The sequence below is a fragment of the Numenius arquata genome, chromosome 2, assembly GCF_964106895.1.
Source record: "Numenius arquata chromosome 2, bNumArq3.hap1.1, whole genome shotgun sequence".
NCBI lineage: Eukaryota > Metazoa > Chordata > Aves > Charadriiformes > Scolopacidae > Numenius > Numenius arquata.
The window spans coordinates 11,320,083-11,340,057 of record NC_133577.1 but is presented as its reverse complement, the minus strand read 5'-3'; the positions used below and the strand labels follow the sequence as shown (position 1 = coordinate 11,340,057).

Below are 19,975 nucleotides of genomic sequence, written 5' to 3'. Positions count from 1 at the left end.
CTTGCAATATTCAGTTGATTTTTATATAGGATATTTAAATAATGCATCTTTACAAGCTATCTGTAGCAAACTTAGTTCCATTTCTCATTTCTTACACTAATTTCAATTAGAAGTCTGAAAGTAAACACCTCTATACTCATGGTAACATTTTTCCTTAGGTTCCAATTTCTTATTTACTGGTATATATATTTCAAATACATTCTGTGTGTGTATACACACATGCATAGGTGCAATGCATGATGGGATAATGTGGCATGGAAGCTGCAGGTTTTGTATTGCTGTATGTATGTGGCATTGTAAAATGTAGCCTAAAATAAATGTTAAAAGACTTCTTTACCTACAGATATAAATATGTGCGCGTATATCAGTAGATTAGAAAGGCAAAAGTTTTACTCTGCTTTCAGTGATCAAGTGTTTTAAGACACTGTTAAATAAATAGACAAAAACAGTAAGATGCTGTTCATACCATTTAACATTTAGAAAATCAATAAACTGGAGTCAATTAAAAACATAAAGGAGAAACTGAACTGAAGCCAAATGGAGACTGAAATATCAGCCAAACAATATTGTAATAATTCTTTTCACTTTTGACTCAAGAAGAGAGACATCCTTTTCAAAAACAATTCGTATAACTTGGCAGTTGGCTTCCACTGCTTTTTTTTTTTTTGAGCAAGGGATATTCCCTAACATTTTTTTGTGTTTAGCAATAAAGGCTGGAAGGCCATGAAAACATGAAGGAGATACACTTTGACTTCCTCTCCCACGCCATGTATAAGTGATTAACAAAAATACAGATTAGTAGTGGGGTCATTTATTTATCACTTTCTTCCAATCACTCAAACAAAATAGGATTTTTTTGTTCTCTCAAGTAAGCTATTTGACACTGTCCTGATGTTTAAACTATTGTTTTAATGAAATCTGGAACTAGAAATAGCTCGTTTTTTAATGCATACCTTTTGAGAGTGGCGTATCGGTATCTTCTCAGTGGAGAAAGGTAAAAATTGCAGTTACTTCTGGCCCAGTCAAGTTTACTTTTTTAAGCGGACTGCTGCAGCAATAATGTCTCATATGAAGGTAAGAGAGTCTTTTACCCAGCAAGTAAGAAAACTGTTTATCAGTCATGAGGAAACAAGTTGTGGTGTCTTTCATGATCTGAAAAGCAGTTGCATTTTCTGGCTGGTGGCTCCAAGAAGCTCCTTTGCAGACAAATGTCTACATCTGTTGTAATGGGCTGACAAAGAGCAACGTTCAGGATAGATTCTTTTTTTCACTTTCTGAAATAATTTCCATTAAAGATTCATAATCAGCATATTCTCTCAGAGTTTGTATCATTTCATCTAGCATTTCTTCCCCTAGCATGAAAGCCTCGATATGATGCACTGATCTGCTTATCCTGTGGTCAGTAATCCGGTCCTGTGGAAAGTTGTATGTTCGGATCTTCTCTGATCTTCCTTTCGTTCCCACCTATGAATGAAGAAGAATCAGTTTATCATCATCATCTTTTATAAAAAGGATGAAATATTGATGAAGTATCTGAAGCAAAAACTTTCTCTTCCATGATTATCCAAAATTTGTTACAGTTACATAGTGCTTAGGCCAGTTCAGCAGTTGCAGTAATTGTTCTCGAACATATAGAAGAATTATTTTACTGTATCTTTTTCTAATATGTTCTGGTTCTTCATGCTCCAATCCATTTTGTTTCACTAGATCTCTAGAATTTACATACTAATGAAATTTTAAGTCTGGCTAATAGATAACCTTTATTGCTCAAGCAGAACATAAGATTTTTGCCTCGTGTAAGTCCTTCGTGGGTTCCTGTTCCTCTATATTTCCATTTACTATTTGCAGTTCAACACAGGAGTTACCCCAAGAACATATGCAGAATTACATCTTTTCTAACTGAAACTTACTTGAATCTTTCGAACACTGTTTCTCTTTTTGGTTTCTTCTTCCAGTTTGGCATTGTATAGTTTAGCAGATAGCATTTGCATAGCCTTCTCTTTGTTTCTAATTTGAGATCTTTCTTGCTGACATTCAGACACGATCCCTGCCAAAAATATCATGACATTTAACACTTAATGGTAACACGTACTAAAAGGGTTTTGCAATTTCTAGAAGATTTTTGTTATGTTACAATAAGCTGTTTCTTTCTTCAGTAAGTATTTTGGACTGGGAATGTGAAAGTCCAGGCTTATTAATGTCTAATGATACATTTTGGGAGAGAAGTGCAGGCTGAGTTGTACAGGTGCTTTAAGCCATAAGATAAAAATTTAATTCGATATGTTGGACAACAGGTAGATAATAAAATAAAAGACGCATGATGTGATCTGACTTACAGAAGACACCTTTAATACTTGCAATTTTTGGCCACAGTTCCAGGAAATTTAGGTTTAAATGAGCAGTAAAATACACGAGAGAGTGAGTATAAAGATTATGATCAGAATATACAAAAATGGGCACTATTTTCTTTAAAAAAAAGGTGTGGTTTCTCCCCCCAAAGCATACAGTTCAAGTTAAGATGAGAAGTGAACAGTCTAAGAAAGGAGTAGGGAGAAGAAATACAGGAATAAGATAGCACAAGCTAAGCTGTTATCTGGATTTGTTTTAAGTAACTGGTAAGATGACAGCATGCTTTTATAAGATTACATAGTATTACTTTATGAAAGACTTGTTTACAAACAACTTTTTGGGTGGCAATAAGGGTTTATAAACAGAGTTAGCATGAGAGAAATAGAAGAATTAACAGGACAATTGTAAAGGAAGAGAAATCAGAGGAAATGAAGAAGGGAAAGTTGGAATAGGAAAAAGTCAGGAGGTAAGGTGAGATATAAACCCCCTATGAACCATCTGCAGTACATAACCATAAAACATTTGTAATATATTTTAAGATTTCTATAACAAACACTAATAACTACCTTCAGCAAAACCTAAGATCATTTGCTAGTTTAAGTTTGTGTTTGTTTTTTTTTTTCCCAAATGTGCAGGCAATCCAAAACTTTTTGAATCTGGAATACCTTCTTGTCACCGTATCTTTAACAGAATTCTATCCTCTCCACTGTTTACCTTCTGCTTTACTGAGGTGATGCAACAAGTGCAGAACGGATTAGTGTCTTCAATAAACATGAAGAAATGGGTGGCAAAAATCTGGGTACGTGAAGATAAAGAGCACTCAGGATTACCTGAGGCTGTAAAGCCTGACTAATGTTTGTGGTAGAGAAGAGGAAAAGTTAAAAAGCGATGAAAGTCAAGGCAGCTATTGTGGATTGCTCAAAGGGAAGTAAAAAGCTTAGGAATGGCAATAAAAAAAGAGGATGTGATAGCTAAAACCAGGTAGCATTTGAAAGTGTATCTTATCCCCCCTGTGTCTCCTAACCTGAGCCCTGGGGATGGGCTGATCTTAATTCTGTGTGTAATCTACGGGAAAGGAGCTAGCAGGCAAATGGAAGCTAGCATCCCGAGTAGGCTCTGCAATTAAAAGCAACATTTTAATACAGAAATAGAGCAATCTCTCTTTCGGAGACTAGTTAAGAAAAGGCAAATCTGATCACCTACTTTGCTTTTCAGTTTCTTTTTGACTATTTGAAAGCTTAAATATAACTTTTTAACAGAAACTGATCTGGATGCTTTTAAAGTGTCATGCTTAATGGCAAAATGGATAGTTTGCCTACTGAAGCCAGTAGTCTTCACTACTACAAGTTGGAGCGGCATAAGACGGCGCATTTACAGTATAAACACACATGAAAGCTATACAAAAACTCTGCTCTACTGTTGTCCAGTTTTGAAAATAAACCCATTGTTTCAAGAGAAATTCTGACAGCAATGTAGTTCTTGTACTGAGAAAAAAACAAAGCACCTGTTGGAATATGAACTATCCGTACAGCACTGTCTGTGGTGTTGACATGCTGGCCTCCAGCTCCACTAGCTCGCTTTGTTTCAATCCGTAGATCTTTCGGATTAATTTGCAGCTTCATCTGTCGTGGGAGACCGAAAAAAAAGAAAAAAGAACATATTTACATTGTTTCTTTCTAGACAGGTATCAAATATGCATAGTTGGGTTTATTTTATAAGGCACATACAGGCAAGATCAAACTTTTTAAAGTTTATGAGTGGTAGCTCACATCCACTTATAAACATATTAACAAATCATTGTAGCCAGATTGGAATGCGACATGATGGAAGTCAGGAAATCAGACAAATAGTAGCTTAAGGCATAACCATGCCTTAACAGTGATCCTCCCACTCTTCTGAAAGCTCTGCACCTCCTTCCAGCAAAGTTAACCAATGTTTGAACTTGACCAGATGGGTTTTTAGATAAAATGGAAGATATTCCCTTAGCTCTGGAATGGAATGGTGGTCTCTAGAAGGAAGGAGCAAGACAACTTCGGCAGAGAATAGGAAGGATAACCCTGGACACCCAGCCTCATGAGCTAGGAGACAGGGAGGGGAAGCAGAATGAGGGCATCACAATTAAAGAGGAAGAGATCAGTGACCTGCTACGCCGTTTGGATGCACACAAGTCTATGGGACCAGATGGGCTACACCCAAGAGTGCTGAAAGAGCTGGCAGACGTGCTTGCCAAACCGCTATCCATTATTTACATGAAGTCATGGCTAACTGGGGAGGTCCCAATGGACTGGAGGGTGGCAAATGTAACACCCATCTACAAGAAAGGCAAAAAGGAGGATCCAGGACTCTATAGACCTGTCAGCCTGATCTCGATACCAGGGAAGGTCATGGAGCAGGTCATCTTGAGTGCCATCACAAACTATATAATGGCCAACCAGGGGATCAGGCCTAGTCAGCATGGGTTTATGAAAGCCAGGTCCTGCCAGACGAACCTGATCTCCTTCTATGACAAGATGACCCAATTATTGGATGAGGGAAAGGCTGGGGATATTATCTACCTGGACTTTCAAAAAGCATTTGACACTGTACCCCATAGAATTCTAGTGGAAAAACTAGCTGCACATGGCCTGGGCGAGCATACGATCTGCTGGATCAAGCACTGGCTGTCTGGACGGTCCCAAAGAGTGGTACTCAATGGAGTTAAATCCAGCTGGTGGCCAGTCACAAGTGGTGTTCCCCAGGGCTCAGTGTTGGGACCATTTCTGTTTACCATCTTCACTGACGATCTTGATAATGACATAGAGTGTATCATCTTTAAGTTCGCAGACGACACCAAGTTAAGCGGGAGTGTTGATCTGCATGAGGACAGGGAGGCTCTACAGAGAAACCTAGATAGGTTGGATCGATGGGCCAACATTAATGGTATGAGCTTCAACAAGACCAAGTGCCAGGTCCTGCTCTTGGTCCACAACAACCCCATGCATCGGTACAGGCTTGGGGAAGTGTGGGTGGAAAGCTGCCTGGCGGAAAAGGACTTGGAGGTTCTAATTGACAAGCAGCTGAATATGAGCCAGCAGTGTGCCCAGGTGGCCAAGAAAGCCAACGGCATCCTGGCTTGTATTAGAAATAGTGTGACCAGCAGAAGTAGGGAGGTGATTGTCCCCCTGTACTCAGCACTGGTGAGGCCACACCTGGAGTATTGTGTCCAGTTTTGGGCACCTCAATACAAGAGAGATATCGAGGTGCTGGAGCGGGTACAGAGGAGGGCAACGAAGCTGGTGAAGGGCCTGGAGAATAAATCATACGAAGAATGATTGAGGGAGCTGGGACTATTTAGTTTGAGGAAGAGGAGACTGAGGGGTGACCTCATCACTCTCTATAACTACTTGAAAGGACATTGTAGAGAGGTCGGTGCTGGTCTCTTCTCAAAAGCAAATAGCGATAGAACAAGAGGGAATGGATTCAAGCTGCAACAGGGTAGGTTTAGACTGGACATTAGGAAGAAATTCTTCACAGTAAGAGTGATCAGACACTGGAACGGGCTGCCCAGGGAGGTGGTTGAGTCACCATCCTTGGATGAGTTTAAGAGTTGCTTAGATGTGGTGTTGCGGGATATGGTGTAGGGAAGAACTTTGCAGAGTAGGGAAGAACTTTGTAGAGTAGGGTAGATGGTTGGACTCGATGATCCCAAGGGTCTTTTCCAACCTTGATGATTCTATGATCTTTGACGATTTGCTAGGTCAACTTGAAACAAAGATCAAAACAAAGCTTTAATTCTTAGTCAGCTGTTTTTAACCAAGGAAATACTGCGAGAATGAATTATCACCCAGACACTTTGGAAAGGGAAAGTGACAACACTACAAAAATGGAGAAGAGGTGCTAAAAGAAACCTCTATAAGCTCTGTAAACTAGTTCAGTCTTTTGTTACTTTGTAAAAAATGGAAAGTTTTCCAGAAAACATGCAAGAAACAGTCACAGTGAATTTTCAAGTTACAGTGAAGAAACTGCCAGTGACTTTCTTGAGATTAAGATTATGAGGAAATCCAGAAATTCTTTATTTCAGCCCCACAGACAAAAATAAAAATAAGCAAACAAGTATGACTTAATTTAAAACTAAGATTTAAAAAAAAAATCATTAAGAGAGAATAACAACATAGACAGAAGATACTTGGGTATCAGCAATACAGCATGTAAAAACATTGCTCATGGTAAAGTCAGTTATACTAGAAGATAAATACTACCTCAGTGGGTTGGGGTAATATCGCAACAGTCATTGTGCTGGTGTGAATGCGCCCTTGTTTTTCTGTCTTTGGCACCCGCTGAACACGATGCACTCCTCCTTCAAATTTCATGTACTTGTAAGCCTCAAGCCCCGCTATACTGGCAATTGCATATCTTAGGCCACCTTAAATAAAGAAGAAAAACAGTTGTAAAGCTGTAAGAAAAACTGCTGGTACTATGCTGTTATATTTCAAACAGGATATTTAGACATCATTGCCATTTGTTTCTTAAAATTATGAATTTACTATTTAAATACTTAGGCAGAATTATACCAAAAATGCAAGAAAAGTCTTAATAACAAAGCCAGACATACATAGTCACACACGATCTCACGTAAGGGACTATCAAATTCTTTTTTATCGAGTCCAATTTAATTTTTTTATATACATAAAAAGGTTGTCTACAAACCATGTACGTACATGTACACATACAATCATAAACCATAGTAGAACTCTTAACACCTGTAGTAAGTTGACATAAAGATCAAATTTTGAAAGCCACCTTCAGAAACTACGTCAATTTTTTTATTGTTAGTTCAGAACCTTATCATTCAATGGGAAAACTTCAAACTCTTTAACTAAAGGCTGAGTGTTATTCATACTCTTCTTATTATCCATTCTCCTCTGTGCATCCTACCCGTGTCTCATCTTTGCTCTTTCATTTCATTTTAATCTTTTGCTCCCTTGGAGCGAGCAGAACTCCAGCTCCTGTCCCTCTTACCAACACATCCAGCAAAACAATTGACAGCAATATACTAAAAACCAGTACTGGAACTTGAAAGTAAAGCCCAATACCATCATGGTTTGTAACAGAGTTTTTGTTGCAATACTAGTTTATAGCATTCTTGCTCTTCCTTGTTTGCTAGAGTGCAAACCCTTCAGTTGTGCCCACAAGACTGTTTGAAGGATCAAAGAAGTGATGGCACTATAAATGAATGTAATTTTTCATGCGTTTTGGTTTTTAATTCAGCTCAGTTCTGAGATCCCATTCTCAGCACAGTGGATGGTTTGCAAGGGAATGGCTGAAGAGCAGAAAGGTGGCCTTTAAAGAGCACTGCTGTTGCAGTCCTGCAACATGAAACCACAGCCAAGGAAAGGAAGAGGCACATACTTCCCGGAAATACTGTTTTAGGCTATCTCTAGACTAAGGAAACCGACCATACGGACAAGATGGCAGCTTTCTTAAGAAAGGAAAATGAAGCCAACGTACAACCTGAAAATGCCCTGCAGAGCAGGAAAAAATGATCAGCCAGAACATAGGCCAGATTGTTCACTTCCACAGAGAAGGTTTGCAAATGTTTTCATTCTACAGAAATTTAACATTCCTTCATAACTTGACTAAAACTTATTTCCTTTTACAGTCACGTTTGTGGAAAATAGCCTAAACTGCCTCTTCCTTTCTCTTTTATCTCATTTTTGTCCTTCTGACTTTTAAGTTTTCTTCTGCTTGTACAAATCTCTACCACTTTGATTCAAATGTTCAGCTAGTGCTTCACTGATCTAATTTAGAGCCATTATCTACTACCAATTCTGTAAGATAAATCCATCCAGTTTAGAATAAATCTGACCATAAAGCATGCAGTCTAACAAATAAGAGTACCTGTCAAAATCTTCAGTTTAGATCAGTAAATTTCATTCTAACAGGTACTGTGAAATCTTTATACTACTACGCAAATGCTATTCAAATGAACAAAAGATTTCTTCTTTAAAGAATCTTACATAACCTAAAATAATTAATGTAGTTGAGTAATAAAACTTACTTACTTCTTTACATATAAAAGCAAGTACTAAAAAAAATCATAAGCAACCTCTGCACACGAGGAAGAAGCCACACTACGTCAGGAATAAAAATAACATAAATGTCCACAAGGCTATGGCATTACTGACAAGTATTAATTACGTGATAAGCAGTTCATTGCAAAAGCTAATGTTCTGTCTTTTCTCCCTCGCTTCTCCCAGCATTAATATATATACCATGGGTACAGTCTGTCTATTTGAACTGCAGCCACATCTGTGACATGTTCAGGAGAGTTTAAGTTTGTAGCAGTAACAGTGTGCCTGTGGCACCGTACTGCTTATCACGAGATGACCGGGAAACCAGTTCAAAAGACAGATATTTAGGTCATACTGCTTCAAATCAACTAGTACCAACATGGGTTTAATATGAAATGCAGCCAAATCCAATGAAACTTTAATAGACCCTTTACCCCGGCAGACATGTCATAGGCCTGTCAAATACAGTTAGCTCTTATGAACTACATGCTTGCCCCTTTCAATTAAAATGTCCCTCTCTACTCTGGAAGTTGATGTGCACGTAACAAGGGTATGAGTTTGCACTTGTTTTTTATGTGGCATCTTATACCCAGGTTGAGACAAAGTCCCATACCTGTGTCTCTGCCTGCCATTACAGGGCAAGGGGCAGTGAATAAATAATGACATGTGGGTTTGTGCTGTATCTTGAACATGCTATTTTTGCACAGTGGCATCCCTTGGGGTAGGTCAATAAGATTAGTCAAGACTGGACTGAAATCAATTCTTAATCGCAGCTTTCTTTAACATTCACCTTGTTCACACATGCTCATATTCAGATTTCAGCCAAATTCTGGAGCTCTCTGGAACGAGGGAGTGCGATGTTTTAATGTAGGACCTTGTTTTTGCTCATGCAGTCCATAAAAATGGGACGTGGATGGGATGCAACAGCTCAGTGCCGCCAGCCACGTTCCTTAACTCCGTTCTTGCTCAGCACAGCACAGACACTTTGAACCTGAGGGTTCAAACATGCCTTTCAGTGGCAGTGCCATCTATAGTGGCCCTACCTCCTGATTTATTTTTAGCTCCTCAGTTTTGATATGTGGTTATGTAAGTAACATACAAAAATACACTGCAAGAGGCTGACAAAGGCTAGGGTTGCCTTTGTTTTTCTCCAAATTTACATCCTACCTTCCTAAACATTCATTTCAGCGCAGAAATGAGTGCAAATGAGTTTAAAATAAATATATAACCATTAAAAACCTTGCAGTTTCAAAGAGAAAATACTCCTAGATATATACTAGGTTAATGTATTACTTCAATTTCCCATTGAAGGCATTAAAGATAATGCCTCTGAGAGTGCAGGCTCGTTGTCCAAGGACTGAGCTTTCACCAAAAGGGTAGTCAAGCACAACTTCCTTTCTCTTCCAATCACAGGACTGCAAATTGAGTCACAAATGACTTAAAACTATCAAATAATAGAGGGGTTTTAAGCCAAATCAGTGGGTTGATCCAATTAGCACCATGGCCTCAAAATTGCAGAAGTTGAGAGAGAAGGAACACATGGCTGGCAGGTGGCTGGAAGGTGGGACAGACCTTGTTTAAGCTGACTGTGAAACTGTGCTCTGAAGGTGAAGTTGTGTGTGACTGCTGGGGTTCACCCACCTACGTCTTGCCTCAATTGAAAGGGCAACTCCCCTCTCCCCCTAGTATATGAAATACAGACGACCACACCCTTCCCCCATTCTGTTTACATCCATCTAACCTGCACCACGTTTATTCCATTTACTTAAAAAAATAAAAAAAAAAATTTAATAGATTTCTGTCAGCTTTAAAGGCTGAACTGGGTTGGCTCCTGGCAAAGCGTGTGCCTGGTCATGAATGGGCATAAACATGAGTTTCCTCTTCCAGCAACAAGCTGCGCTGTAACATGAAGCTTCTTCTTGTCCCTACCTTCACCTGAACTGTGAAAACCATTTACTTGACAAACAACCTCTTGACCATCAAAAAAGTTTTATTAATAGTAACAAATCTAGATAGACAATAATGAATTCAAGTATCATGAAACTAAAAAAATTATATTAATTGAATCAATAGCAGTTACTCTAGAAGGAGATTCTGATACTGTGAAAACCCAAGTTCATGTTCATCAGCTTCAAACAAGTCACCTGCTAAGAATTCTAAAAAACATTATTCAAAGATTTTACAGATATAACACTTGTAAAAATCAAATTCTAGTAAAGATTTTAAAAACCTAGAAGTGTAAGTGAAATCCATAGTAAGTTCAATTGTATCTGCATATCTGAAAGGTGAAGTGTGAATACAGACAACAAATCAAGCCTGTACTTAGATGTTTGAGTTCCCAGTTCGTGATGTCTGACTGTATTTCTTCCATGGAGTCCAATTTTTGAACCTTCTTTTAATCCCTCAATATATAACAGTGAATCAAAAACCGTGATGCAAGAAGGGTCTTAGGGCAGAGAGACCCTCATTAGAAGGCAGAAGTAGCTCACTGACATGAGCAGCTTAACTAGGAGAGTTGCGGATATTTTTTTTTTGTGAATTTCTACATGGTTGGAACAGAAAGGGTTCAAGATATTTGAAAATATCGAGTCCAAAATATGGCGTAAGTAAACAGAAGAAGTGTTAAAACATTTCTCAACGCTTGCTAAAAATCTCTCTGGAATTATGCTGTTTACTGAAAAAAAGATTAGAGTTTTTCTGACAAATTGCATATCCTAACATCCTAGCTTTTCTCATTTCTTCTTCAAAGTTTCACTAAAATAGAAAAAAAATTGCTGATGAAAGTATGAATATAGCTAAAGTTTGACAACCAACCTGAGCCATGGGCAGTACGTTGCACAGGAGCCATCTACTGATCCATACCCACTATGACATATACATTACCTCCACAACAATAGGTAAATAAGCAAAATGTGCTGGCTTTACTCACAACAGCATGGATAACAGTAAGCCTGCAGATCTGTTAACACAGACTTAGCAGATCTAGTCTCCTGAGAAATGTGGTTAACAATCTGTCAATCAAAACCCCAAATCCCTGTTGCTGGTTGGGCATGTTTTGGATTGCAGTTTCACAATCAGCTTAAGGTGACTGAACCTCTTCCTGCTGGAAAGAGGTCCTGGTTTTCTCAATGTCACCAGAAGTCACACACTTCTGCTTCCCCCACACAGCATTTCTCCTCTTCTCTTGTGCTGGAACCCCTGAAAACTAATCAGCGGGGTTTTTTTATGCTATTTTTCAGTTGGAATGACTTGGTGATGAGACTCTGTGAAAACACATAATCACAAGTGCCAATGCAAAGAAGTCAGCAGCAACACAGAGCCAGCAGCCTGATCTTTGTGAAATAACTTTACACGCTATCTGGATTAAGCTAAAATTAACTAATATGTGCCACTGCCTCAGCTTGTTGCGTAAACCTACCAATCCCCGTCTTTACAAAGACACTGTTCCATGACATGCAGTGAACAAACTTCACAGCTCATCACCAGAAGATCCAGTTTCTCCACCTCCTTGCATTCAGCCCCATGTTGCTACTTATGCTAGTTCTAAGGCTCATGAGAACTGACTTAACACATTAACTAGGCAAAAACACTAACCCAGTAGTAAAAAGGAAAGTCTTTGCCAGTTTTAGTGAAAGGACATCAAAACAGAGAAAAAAAAAAAAAATGGTAGGACTGCTCGGACAGGCAGGGAGGTAGTAAGGAAGAACGGAGAAACATCTCCTTTTACTGGCATCAAGCTGTTAAACTGATTACCTGTGAAATTTTAGTTGAAGACTTTCATAAATAATTAGATCTCTTATCTGTCTCAACAAGTGCCCCACTTTTAGCTGTTGCAGATAAGCTATATAAATCCTCTAATCACATTATTTCAGATAAATTCAAGATGTTTTAGATTAAACCTCAAGAACAGTCAGTAATACTGATCCCTCTCTGCAAAGGGATACATAGTAATAAACAGACTTTCAATCTGCCACCAAACTGATCTATAAACACTAGAAACATTAAGTAACTAAGTAGAACAGCATATCCAGATAAAAAGTCTATGTAAACTGTATTTGTAAAAAAATAAAGCTAAAGCAACGTATCTACATCACTTTCTGAACTTTCTTCCACCAATCACTTAGTTTCATTTCTACTTTTTAAAACTACTGAAAGGCAACTTTTATTTTTTACTACTTTAGTATTTTAATAGTACTTCTGAAATGGATTTTCATTCTCAAATACAGAAGCTGAGGAAAATCGTACTCAGACATTCAAACAATCTTCTGCTTCTAAAATTAAGTTAGTGCAAAATAGCTTCCTGCAGTCAGGAAATTCAAGTGTCATATGAATGAGTGTTTCAACTTAAATTAAAAAGTTGCAAAGATTAAGTATTTTCATTACTGACCTATTTCACTGGGGAAGTATTCTAATATTTCAAATTTCCACTGTTTATAGGCAGCATATCGTTGATACATATCAAATATCTCCGAGGTGAACAGCATGGCTTCCTGCCCTCCAACTCCAGCGGTTACTTCCATGAGAAGATCACTCTTGTCTGTTTCTTCTGAAGGAATCAAAAGCAACGCTATCTGCGAATACAAAAAACACCCAGCTAAGACTTCCCTCTGAGGCCGCTATCCACAACTGGGACAGTATAAAATGCCAGACAAGTCTGTAATTGATCTAGGCTGCGTTCTCCTGCACCAACTGGTGGGATGCCCAGAGGACAAGTTCCTCCTGCTGGGAAGTAGCAGCAGTCAGGAAGATGGGGAAAGGGGGGATGCTGCATGGTAGGAGGCTACCTGTGTCTGTTCAGTCACAGGAGCTACACAGGTCTCTCTCAAGACCTATGAAACTTCACAGAAGTTTTCACTCATCGGGAGCACTGTGACATCTGGACACCACGGGACACGTGCCGGTTCTTGCAAGACAACTGAGCATCTCCCTTCCCAGAAGATTGCCTTTTAACCTGGTCTCAACTGCAGAGCTAAGAAGATGTGGAAGTTCAGGAGGACAGCCCTTCAACAACAACAATTCAGCTCTATCATTCATTTATTTATTTATTTACAAAGGGAGAGACAGCCTTATATTGATCTGTAGAAGAAAGATACACTCAAAAAAAAACCTGTATCACAGTTTTGCAGGCTGGATCAAATCTGTGGATGATTTGCAAATGCTTTTCCATCACCTTCCTTTACTAGCATTGGGTGATGTTTCTTTCCACAGACTTCTTTTGACAAAATCATAAGTATTTACAAAAATATGTATAAAGGGATTGTTGTATTGTTGTCAAAGGAACAAAGAATGTGACAGTACCAGCTTCTGCTTCACCAGTAACATTAAGCATATGTAACAGTTTGTTTATGTAAAGAACGTTATTTTTAGTGTTAAATAACATAGATACTATGTAGAACCTATATAAGGTAGCAGTCAAAAGTAGTTACATAGTATTTCACTGAATTTCACTGAATTTTTTTAGAGTTGGAAGGGACCATATAGATCACCTAGTCCAACTCCCCTGCTGAAGCAGGATTGCTTAGAGAATGCTACTCAGGACTGCAAAAGTATTAAACTACTTTTTTTCAAAACCACTACTGTGTTGTGATGCTACACAAGTTTGATGTTTCAAATAGATAAAGAGCTGGACATCCATAAAGGTACACCCAGACAAGACAAACTGTAGCACCGACTTATAAAGGTGTATTGATTCAAAAAATTTCAGCTATAAGTAAGCATTACTTACAGGCTGTCTCTACACTATTTGCATTTTCCATTTTCCTTAGATAACAGACACTAGTTGAGGAGTATAATTGGCAGGGAGAGGAGGAGCAGAAGAGTTGATTATATATATATATCTTATTTTGATGAGAAGACAATTTGGCTTTGTTAATTTAAGAATGGCAAGGTAATAGAGACTTTTAAAGGGGATCTAACCTCTTGTTTCAGTTCAGCTATCTCTTCTTCACAGGAGGCGATTTCCGTTTCTGCAAGCTTCCGGAAATCTTCGCTCTCATCTGGAATATTTGAGTATGGTTAATCCTCAGACTTACATCAGTGCCACTGTCAGAAAACCTTCTGAAAAATAACCACATGAAAAACTTATTCTACAAAAAAAAAAAAACCACAAAAAAACCCCCACCGCACAAAACCCCTCAAACACACTAAACCTATCAGAAAATGAGATTAATAATACAATCTGTAACAAAGACAAACAGTACATATATAGAGTGTTTTCTGATATTGTTCAGGTATGAGGCATGGGAAAATATGAAACACAAGAAGTTCCACATAAACATTAAAAAAAAAACCCAACAACCCAACCAAAACCACAACAACTGCTGTGCTGGTCATCAAACAGTGGCACAGGTTGCCCAGAGAAGTTGCAGAGTCTCCATCCTTGGAGATATTCAAGCCCTGGCTGGACACAACCCTGAGCGACCTGCTGTGGGTGACCCTATTTGAGCAGGGGGATGGACTGGATAATCTCCAGAGATCCCTTCTCACCTCAGCCATTCTGTGATTCTAAGAAATGACTTGCTGTATTTCACTGTGACAGGAACATCAGGGATTTATAAAGAGCAGAGCAGCCCCATGACTGACACTCTTCTTTAAAAGGACTATTACCCCTATCATCGTATGCAAAAATTTGGAGATAGTAGTAGTAATTTCAAGTATTTTATCTCTGTCAATTTATTCCAGAACAGCTGGAATAACACATCACTGAAAACTAAGGTATGGAAGAACTTTTGCTTAAGAAGAGGAACTTGTAATTTTGAAGTGTTACTTGACTGATCAACACTAATGCTTTATAATTAAGACTTGTTTTTCTGTACTACAGTTTTGATATGTTAAAATGTTCCTTTTTTTCTGGTCAATATCAAACTTCCCCCACACTCAAAAAATACATATAAAAATCAGCATCTTAAGCAGTCTCTGATCCGCACTGATTCAGCTCACTCATGCAGAAGAAATAAATATTGCCCCAAAAAGGAGAAAATGGTACACACACAACAAAAAAGGGGGAACTGGGGCAGGCACAGGAACACATAACTGCCCGGTCAGCAGCAAGAGGGAAAACAGAAAGATGCTAGACTTCTTTTTTTCCCCATGTACAGCAAGCTTTTAAATGCGTTCAGCTGAGAGGGGAGGTGCACTCTTACAGTAAAGCCACACCATCTCGGCACTCTAACTGCACTGAGTCGCTAGCACAATTTTAAATGAAACTTTTTGACTCTACAATTTAGGTTTAACAGAAGGAAACTAAAAAGATAGTCATGCGTAAATTGGTTTAAACAACAAGCATGCTCTTTACTGACAGCTGGCTAAGAGCATGCACGGTTGACTACCTGACTAACTGTAACTCCTTAAGCATGTTAACTTGATTGTCTCCAACTATTTACATTTCTTTACAATAACTACTAATCAAGGGCTAGTCATTAAGGCCAACAGAAGAAAGGGTAAGAATTAAGGAATTACAAATCCATTTCAATCAAACTAGCTATTCATACTGCAACAATTATCCAATGAAGAAATAATCTATTTAATAGCAGTTTAGTACTTTAAGGTCCAATGTAATATAAGCTCTAGAATCAGTTAAAAATAATATATATAAATATTTTGAAGTATGAACTACAGAGGTGCTCAAAATTACTTGTAATCACTTCACTTTGCTGGTTTTGATGACACTGACTTTTTCAGCAGGTTCTGAAAGGAGAGGAAAAATAATCCCTCAATTTCATTCAGTGTGTCTGGGTCATTGACTAATTTTTTCACGGGAACTAGGTCTCCTTTTTCAATCTGAGGTGGGAGAGAACAAAAGGAAACTAAAAAAGAGACTGTCTGCTTTCATACAGTGTTCATCACCTTCATCAGCTGAAATAACTGACTAGTTAACACTCTTATTTCAGCAGTATTTAGAGAAGCAATAGGGTTAGGTTGATGGTTGGACTAGATGATCTTAAAGGTCCCTTCCAACCTAGACAATTCTATGATTCTGTTACATGACCTGGGGAACATTTCATGACCTATGATGAGATCTATGATGAGGAGCATGATGAGAAAGACCTGGGAGTCCTGGTGGACAACAGGATGACCACGAGCCAGCAATGTGCCCTTGTGGCCAGGAAGGCCAATGGCATCTTGGGGTGCATCAGGAGGAGTGTGACCAGCAGGTCGAGGGAGGTTATCCTGCCCCTCTGCCCTGGTGAGGCCCCAACTGAAAGACAGGCAACTGCTGGAGAGGGTACAGCAGAGAGCTACAAAGATGATTAGGGGCCTGGAGCATCTCTCTTACGAGGAAAGGCTGAGGGATTTGGGTCTTTTTAGTCTTCAGAAGAGAAGACTGAGGGGGGAAAAACTGGGCACAAACTTGAATATAAGAAGTTCCATCTAAACATGAGGAGGAACTTTTTTACTTTGAGGAACTTTTTACAGGGAACAGGCTGCCCAGAGAGGTGGTAGAGTCTCCGTCTCTGGAGACATTCAGAACCCACCTAGACACATTCCTGTGCAACCTGCTCTAGGTGGACCTGCTTTGGCAGGGGGGGGTTGGACTAGATGGTCCCCAGAGGTCCCTTCCAACCCCATATCATTCTGTGGTTCTGTGATCTAGTGAAAGTTTTCTGATCTTACAGTGCTGTTCATCTGCATTTTGGTTTCTAACCGCTATCAAAACGAAGTTCGATTTGGGGTAAAAAAAAATATTTGCTATTTGGCAACACCAGGGGTGCGCAGCTGACAACAGGGCCTGGAGTTAAATCAGAGCGTGGGGGCAGCACGAGCAGACGCTGAGGTCGATGACTGCTGAAACGGACACGACCAGGCACACGGCAGCAAGGAAAAAAAAAAAAAATCCACGAAAAAAAAATATTAAACAAATTTTCTATCCCTGATTAATTATCTTTATTTTATATGAAGAAGATGCTGTCACGCTGCTCTTCCTGCAAGTACCAGCGGCTCCCACTCCCGTGGATGAGGCCCTGCCGCTCACTCGTGCCCTGGCCTCTGCTTCCACAGCCCACAGGCCTTTAACCCTCCCACGCGCGTCAGCGCCCTCCCGCCACCGCCCCACGCCGCCACGCGCTTCACGCACGCGCAGCCACCACCCTCACCGCTCCGCTCCACCAATCGCGTCGGCATATGCAAATCGCCCCACCCCACCCCACCCCCCCTCCGCCAGTAAGCCCCGCCTTCTCCCCGCCCACAGCTGCGCCTGCCCCGCCCCACCCCCGCGGCTCAGGCCCCGCCCCACACCCCGCACCTTGCCGCGCCAGCTCCCGCGTATCGCGCAGCTCCCGTTCCTTGTTGCGCAGCCGTTCGATCCGCGCCGCCAGCTCCGGCCCCGCCCCATCCCGCGCCCGCGCCTCCAGCAGGCGGCGTAAGGAAGGGGCGGCGAACAGCTCGTCGAAGCCGGGGCGGGCGCTCAGCCCGCGGCGCGGCTGCGTCCCCGCCGCGCTGCCCCCGCTCAGCACTGCGCGAGGGCTCCGCCGCGGGGGCAGCGCGGCCGCCCGGCAGCCTTGCGCCGCGCGAAGAGCTCGCGAAAGCAGCCGCATGCCCAGCTGGGGCGCCCGTGCTTCGCCAGGCCCTGCCCGCGCCGGAAACACCCGAGTGCCCTCGGCAGCCTCCCTTCCGGGTTTCCGGAAGCTCCCGAAGAGACTCGGGAGCGGCCGGAAATTTTTCGGGGCTCGGCCGGCGGAAAGGGACGAAGGGGTTCGGCTTCTATCAGCTGGTGGGGCAGTGCCTTGAGGCGGGCGCGTTGTGATTGGCCAGCGGTGGCAGGGCGGGGTAGGGGGCGTGGCTCGGGCCGGCTCGTGTGCGTGCCGGCCACAGCGGGTGGGCTGGCGGTACGAGTCTGGGAGTTTGGGTGCGTTTTTATTCATTCTGACTGAAAAAAAAAAAGCCCCCAAACCTCGGCAAATCCTCCGTGGTACAAGTTTAAAGCAGAGCTCCCGGGGTGAGGGCCCGCGGGGGCGGTGTTGCGTCCTCCTACCCTGCAGCCGACCACCCGGGCCCAGTTGTGGGGACGGGGAGGCGGGGGGGGGGTTCAGTCGGGGGGTTGAATATCCAGGTTACTCTCCTTTTTTCTTTTCCTCTCGCCCCAGAAGAACTTTTCAGAATTAAAATACCCTGTGGAGGAGGAAGCTGCAGGTACCCGTGGAAGGATACCTCCACAGTAAAAGCAGGTGCAAAATTAAGCATTTAGAGGAAAAGAAGAAGAATAAAGAGTGATTGAAAGAGCCTTCATGTCAGGAATAAGTGGTGAGGCTGAAAGAGTACCCCTTTACAAAATGCAGATCTGAGTATAGTGAAAGTTTTTCAGCTGGAATGTAGTGAAGACGCAGTCATTTAGTAAATGTTATGTGATGGGTGTTGTGGGATGACCCTGGCAAATCTCCTCTGGTATGCAGACAGGGTGGCATAGTAACCTTGTTTTACGTAACATCATTAATGAGATTCTTGGCTAAACTCCAAACAGTTTGAAGAATATCCTTTATTATAAAAATGTGCAACTATCCATAAAACTTTATTAGGCAGTATTTTATATTACAATCATTGGAGGAGTCAAAGTCTGGCCTTTGCTGTTCTTCTGTCCTCGTTCACGTCTAAACAGAACTAGATAAGCATACTTTACAACTAAATTACACTGGTGGAGTAACAGCAACTTCCATATGATACATTAGTAAATTGTTATTTTCATGAATGTAATATCAAAAGCAAGAGTAAGACTTGAACACCTAAGTAATTTTGGTAGTCAGCAATGAAAACTTGAAAGTTTTGTTCCATTGTGGAAATCCAAAGGCAATACGGTCAACATGAGAATTTGTTGTTTGGAATGTTAAACATTAAAATGAATGGTTGGGTGAAAATATTTTCCTATGATTGTAGATGCACCGCTTTGAATAAGGTTTATTGGCAAAGTACACTGTAGCAATAATTTATAAGTCAAATCACACTCAAATAGCTTTGTGGAGAATGTACAGTCTTTGTGGCTAGTCTGGCGCTGATAAACAGCCCAGGCCATTGCTTATGAAATCTCACCCACCAAAATCTTCCCTTGCTGCTTGCCCATGAAGCTCCCTGAAGCCCTCTTTCAGAAGGGTAAAGGAAAAACGATCACATTCATGCATTTAATAGACCAAACATTTTGGTGTTTTCTAACAATGAAAGAAATTATGAGAGTCTTAATGGCTGTGTGAATCCTGCTTGTAAAAGGAGCACGCAGAACTCAGGAGATTTAGCGTAAGGGGTGATTTAATATAAAGCTTTTGAGAAGAAAAAAAGTAGTGTGAGTCAATGACTGCTAGTCAGCCTTTGAGTCACCTGACTCGTATCCCTGTTTTAAACTGGAAGGATGGATTTCCACAGGACGAGTTTATGGATAAAGGAGGGGACAAAATCTGGCTTTTTGGTATAACATTAAAGTAATATGCAGACTATGTTTATGTCAGGGTTTTTTCCAGCTGATTTTGGCGCCATTGCTTTGTTCATTCATCCTACAAATGTCACTTCTACTGCTGGCAGAAGTATTTGGGACCTATGTGACTCGGGCTGATGTTTTGTCACTGCAAACATAACTCGGGCTATAGGTGACCAGG

The 19,975-nt window shown here is 40.7% G+C and overlaps 1 protein-coding gene across 1 annotated transcript; it reads right to left on the bottom strand.

The window, feature by feature from the left end:
* Nucleotides 1-401: 401 nt before the first annotated feature.
* On the bottom strand, nt 402-17,989 carry MTRF1L (mitochondrial translation release factor 1 like). The gene is made up of 7 exons (XM_074168325.1): nt 17,641-17,989; nt 14,316-14,395; nt 12,787-12,970; nt 6,588-6,751; nt 3,854-3,971; nt 1,911-2,047; nt 402-1,464 (listed from the first exon to the last, which is right to left on the bottom strand). Exons 1-7 carry the CDS (start codon nt 17,930-17,932, stop codon nt 1,249-1,251), a joined length of 1,191 nt encoding a protein of 396 aa, XP_074024426.1. The 5' UTR covers nt 17,933-17,989; the 3' UTR covers nt 402-1,248.
* Nucleotides 17,990-19,975: the final 1,986 nt, after the last annotated feature.

Coding starts and splice junctions, on each gene's coding strand:
- MTRF1L (XM_074168325.1), bottom strand. CDS start 17,932: ATGCGGCTGCTTTCGCGAGCTCTTCGCGCGGCGCAAGGCTGCCGGGCG. Junction 12,971..14,315: donor TAGCTGAACTGAAACAAGAG/GTTAGATCCCCT, acceptor TTGTATTCGCAG/ATAGCGTTGCTTTTGATTCC. Junction 3,972..6,587: donor TATTACCCCAACCCACTGAG/GTAGTATTTATC, acceptor CTCCCACGACAG/ATGAAGCTGCAAATTAATCC.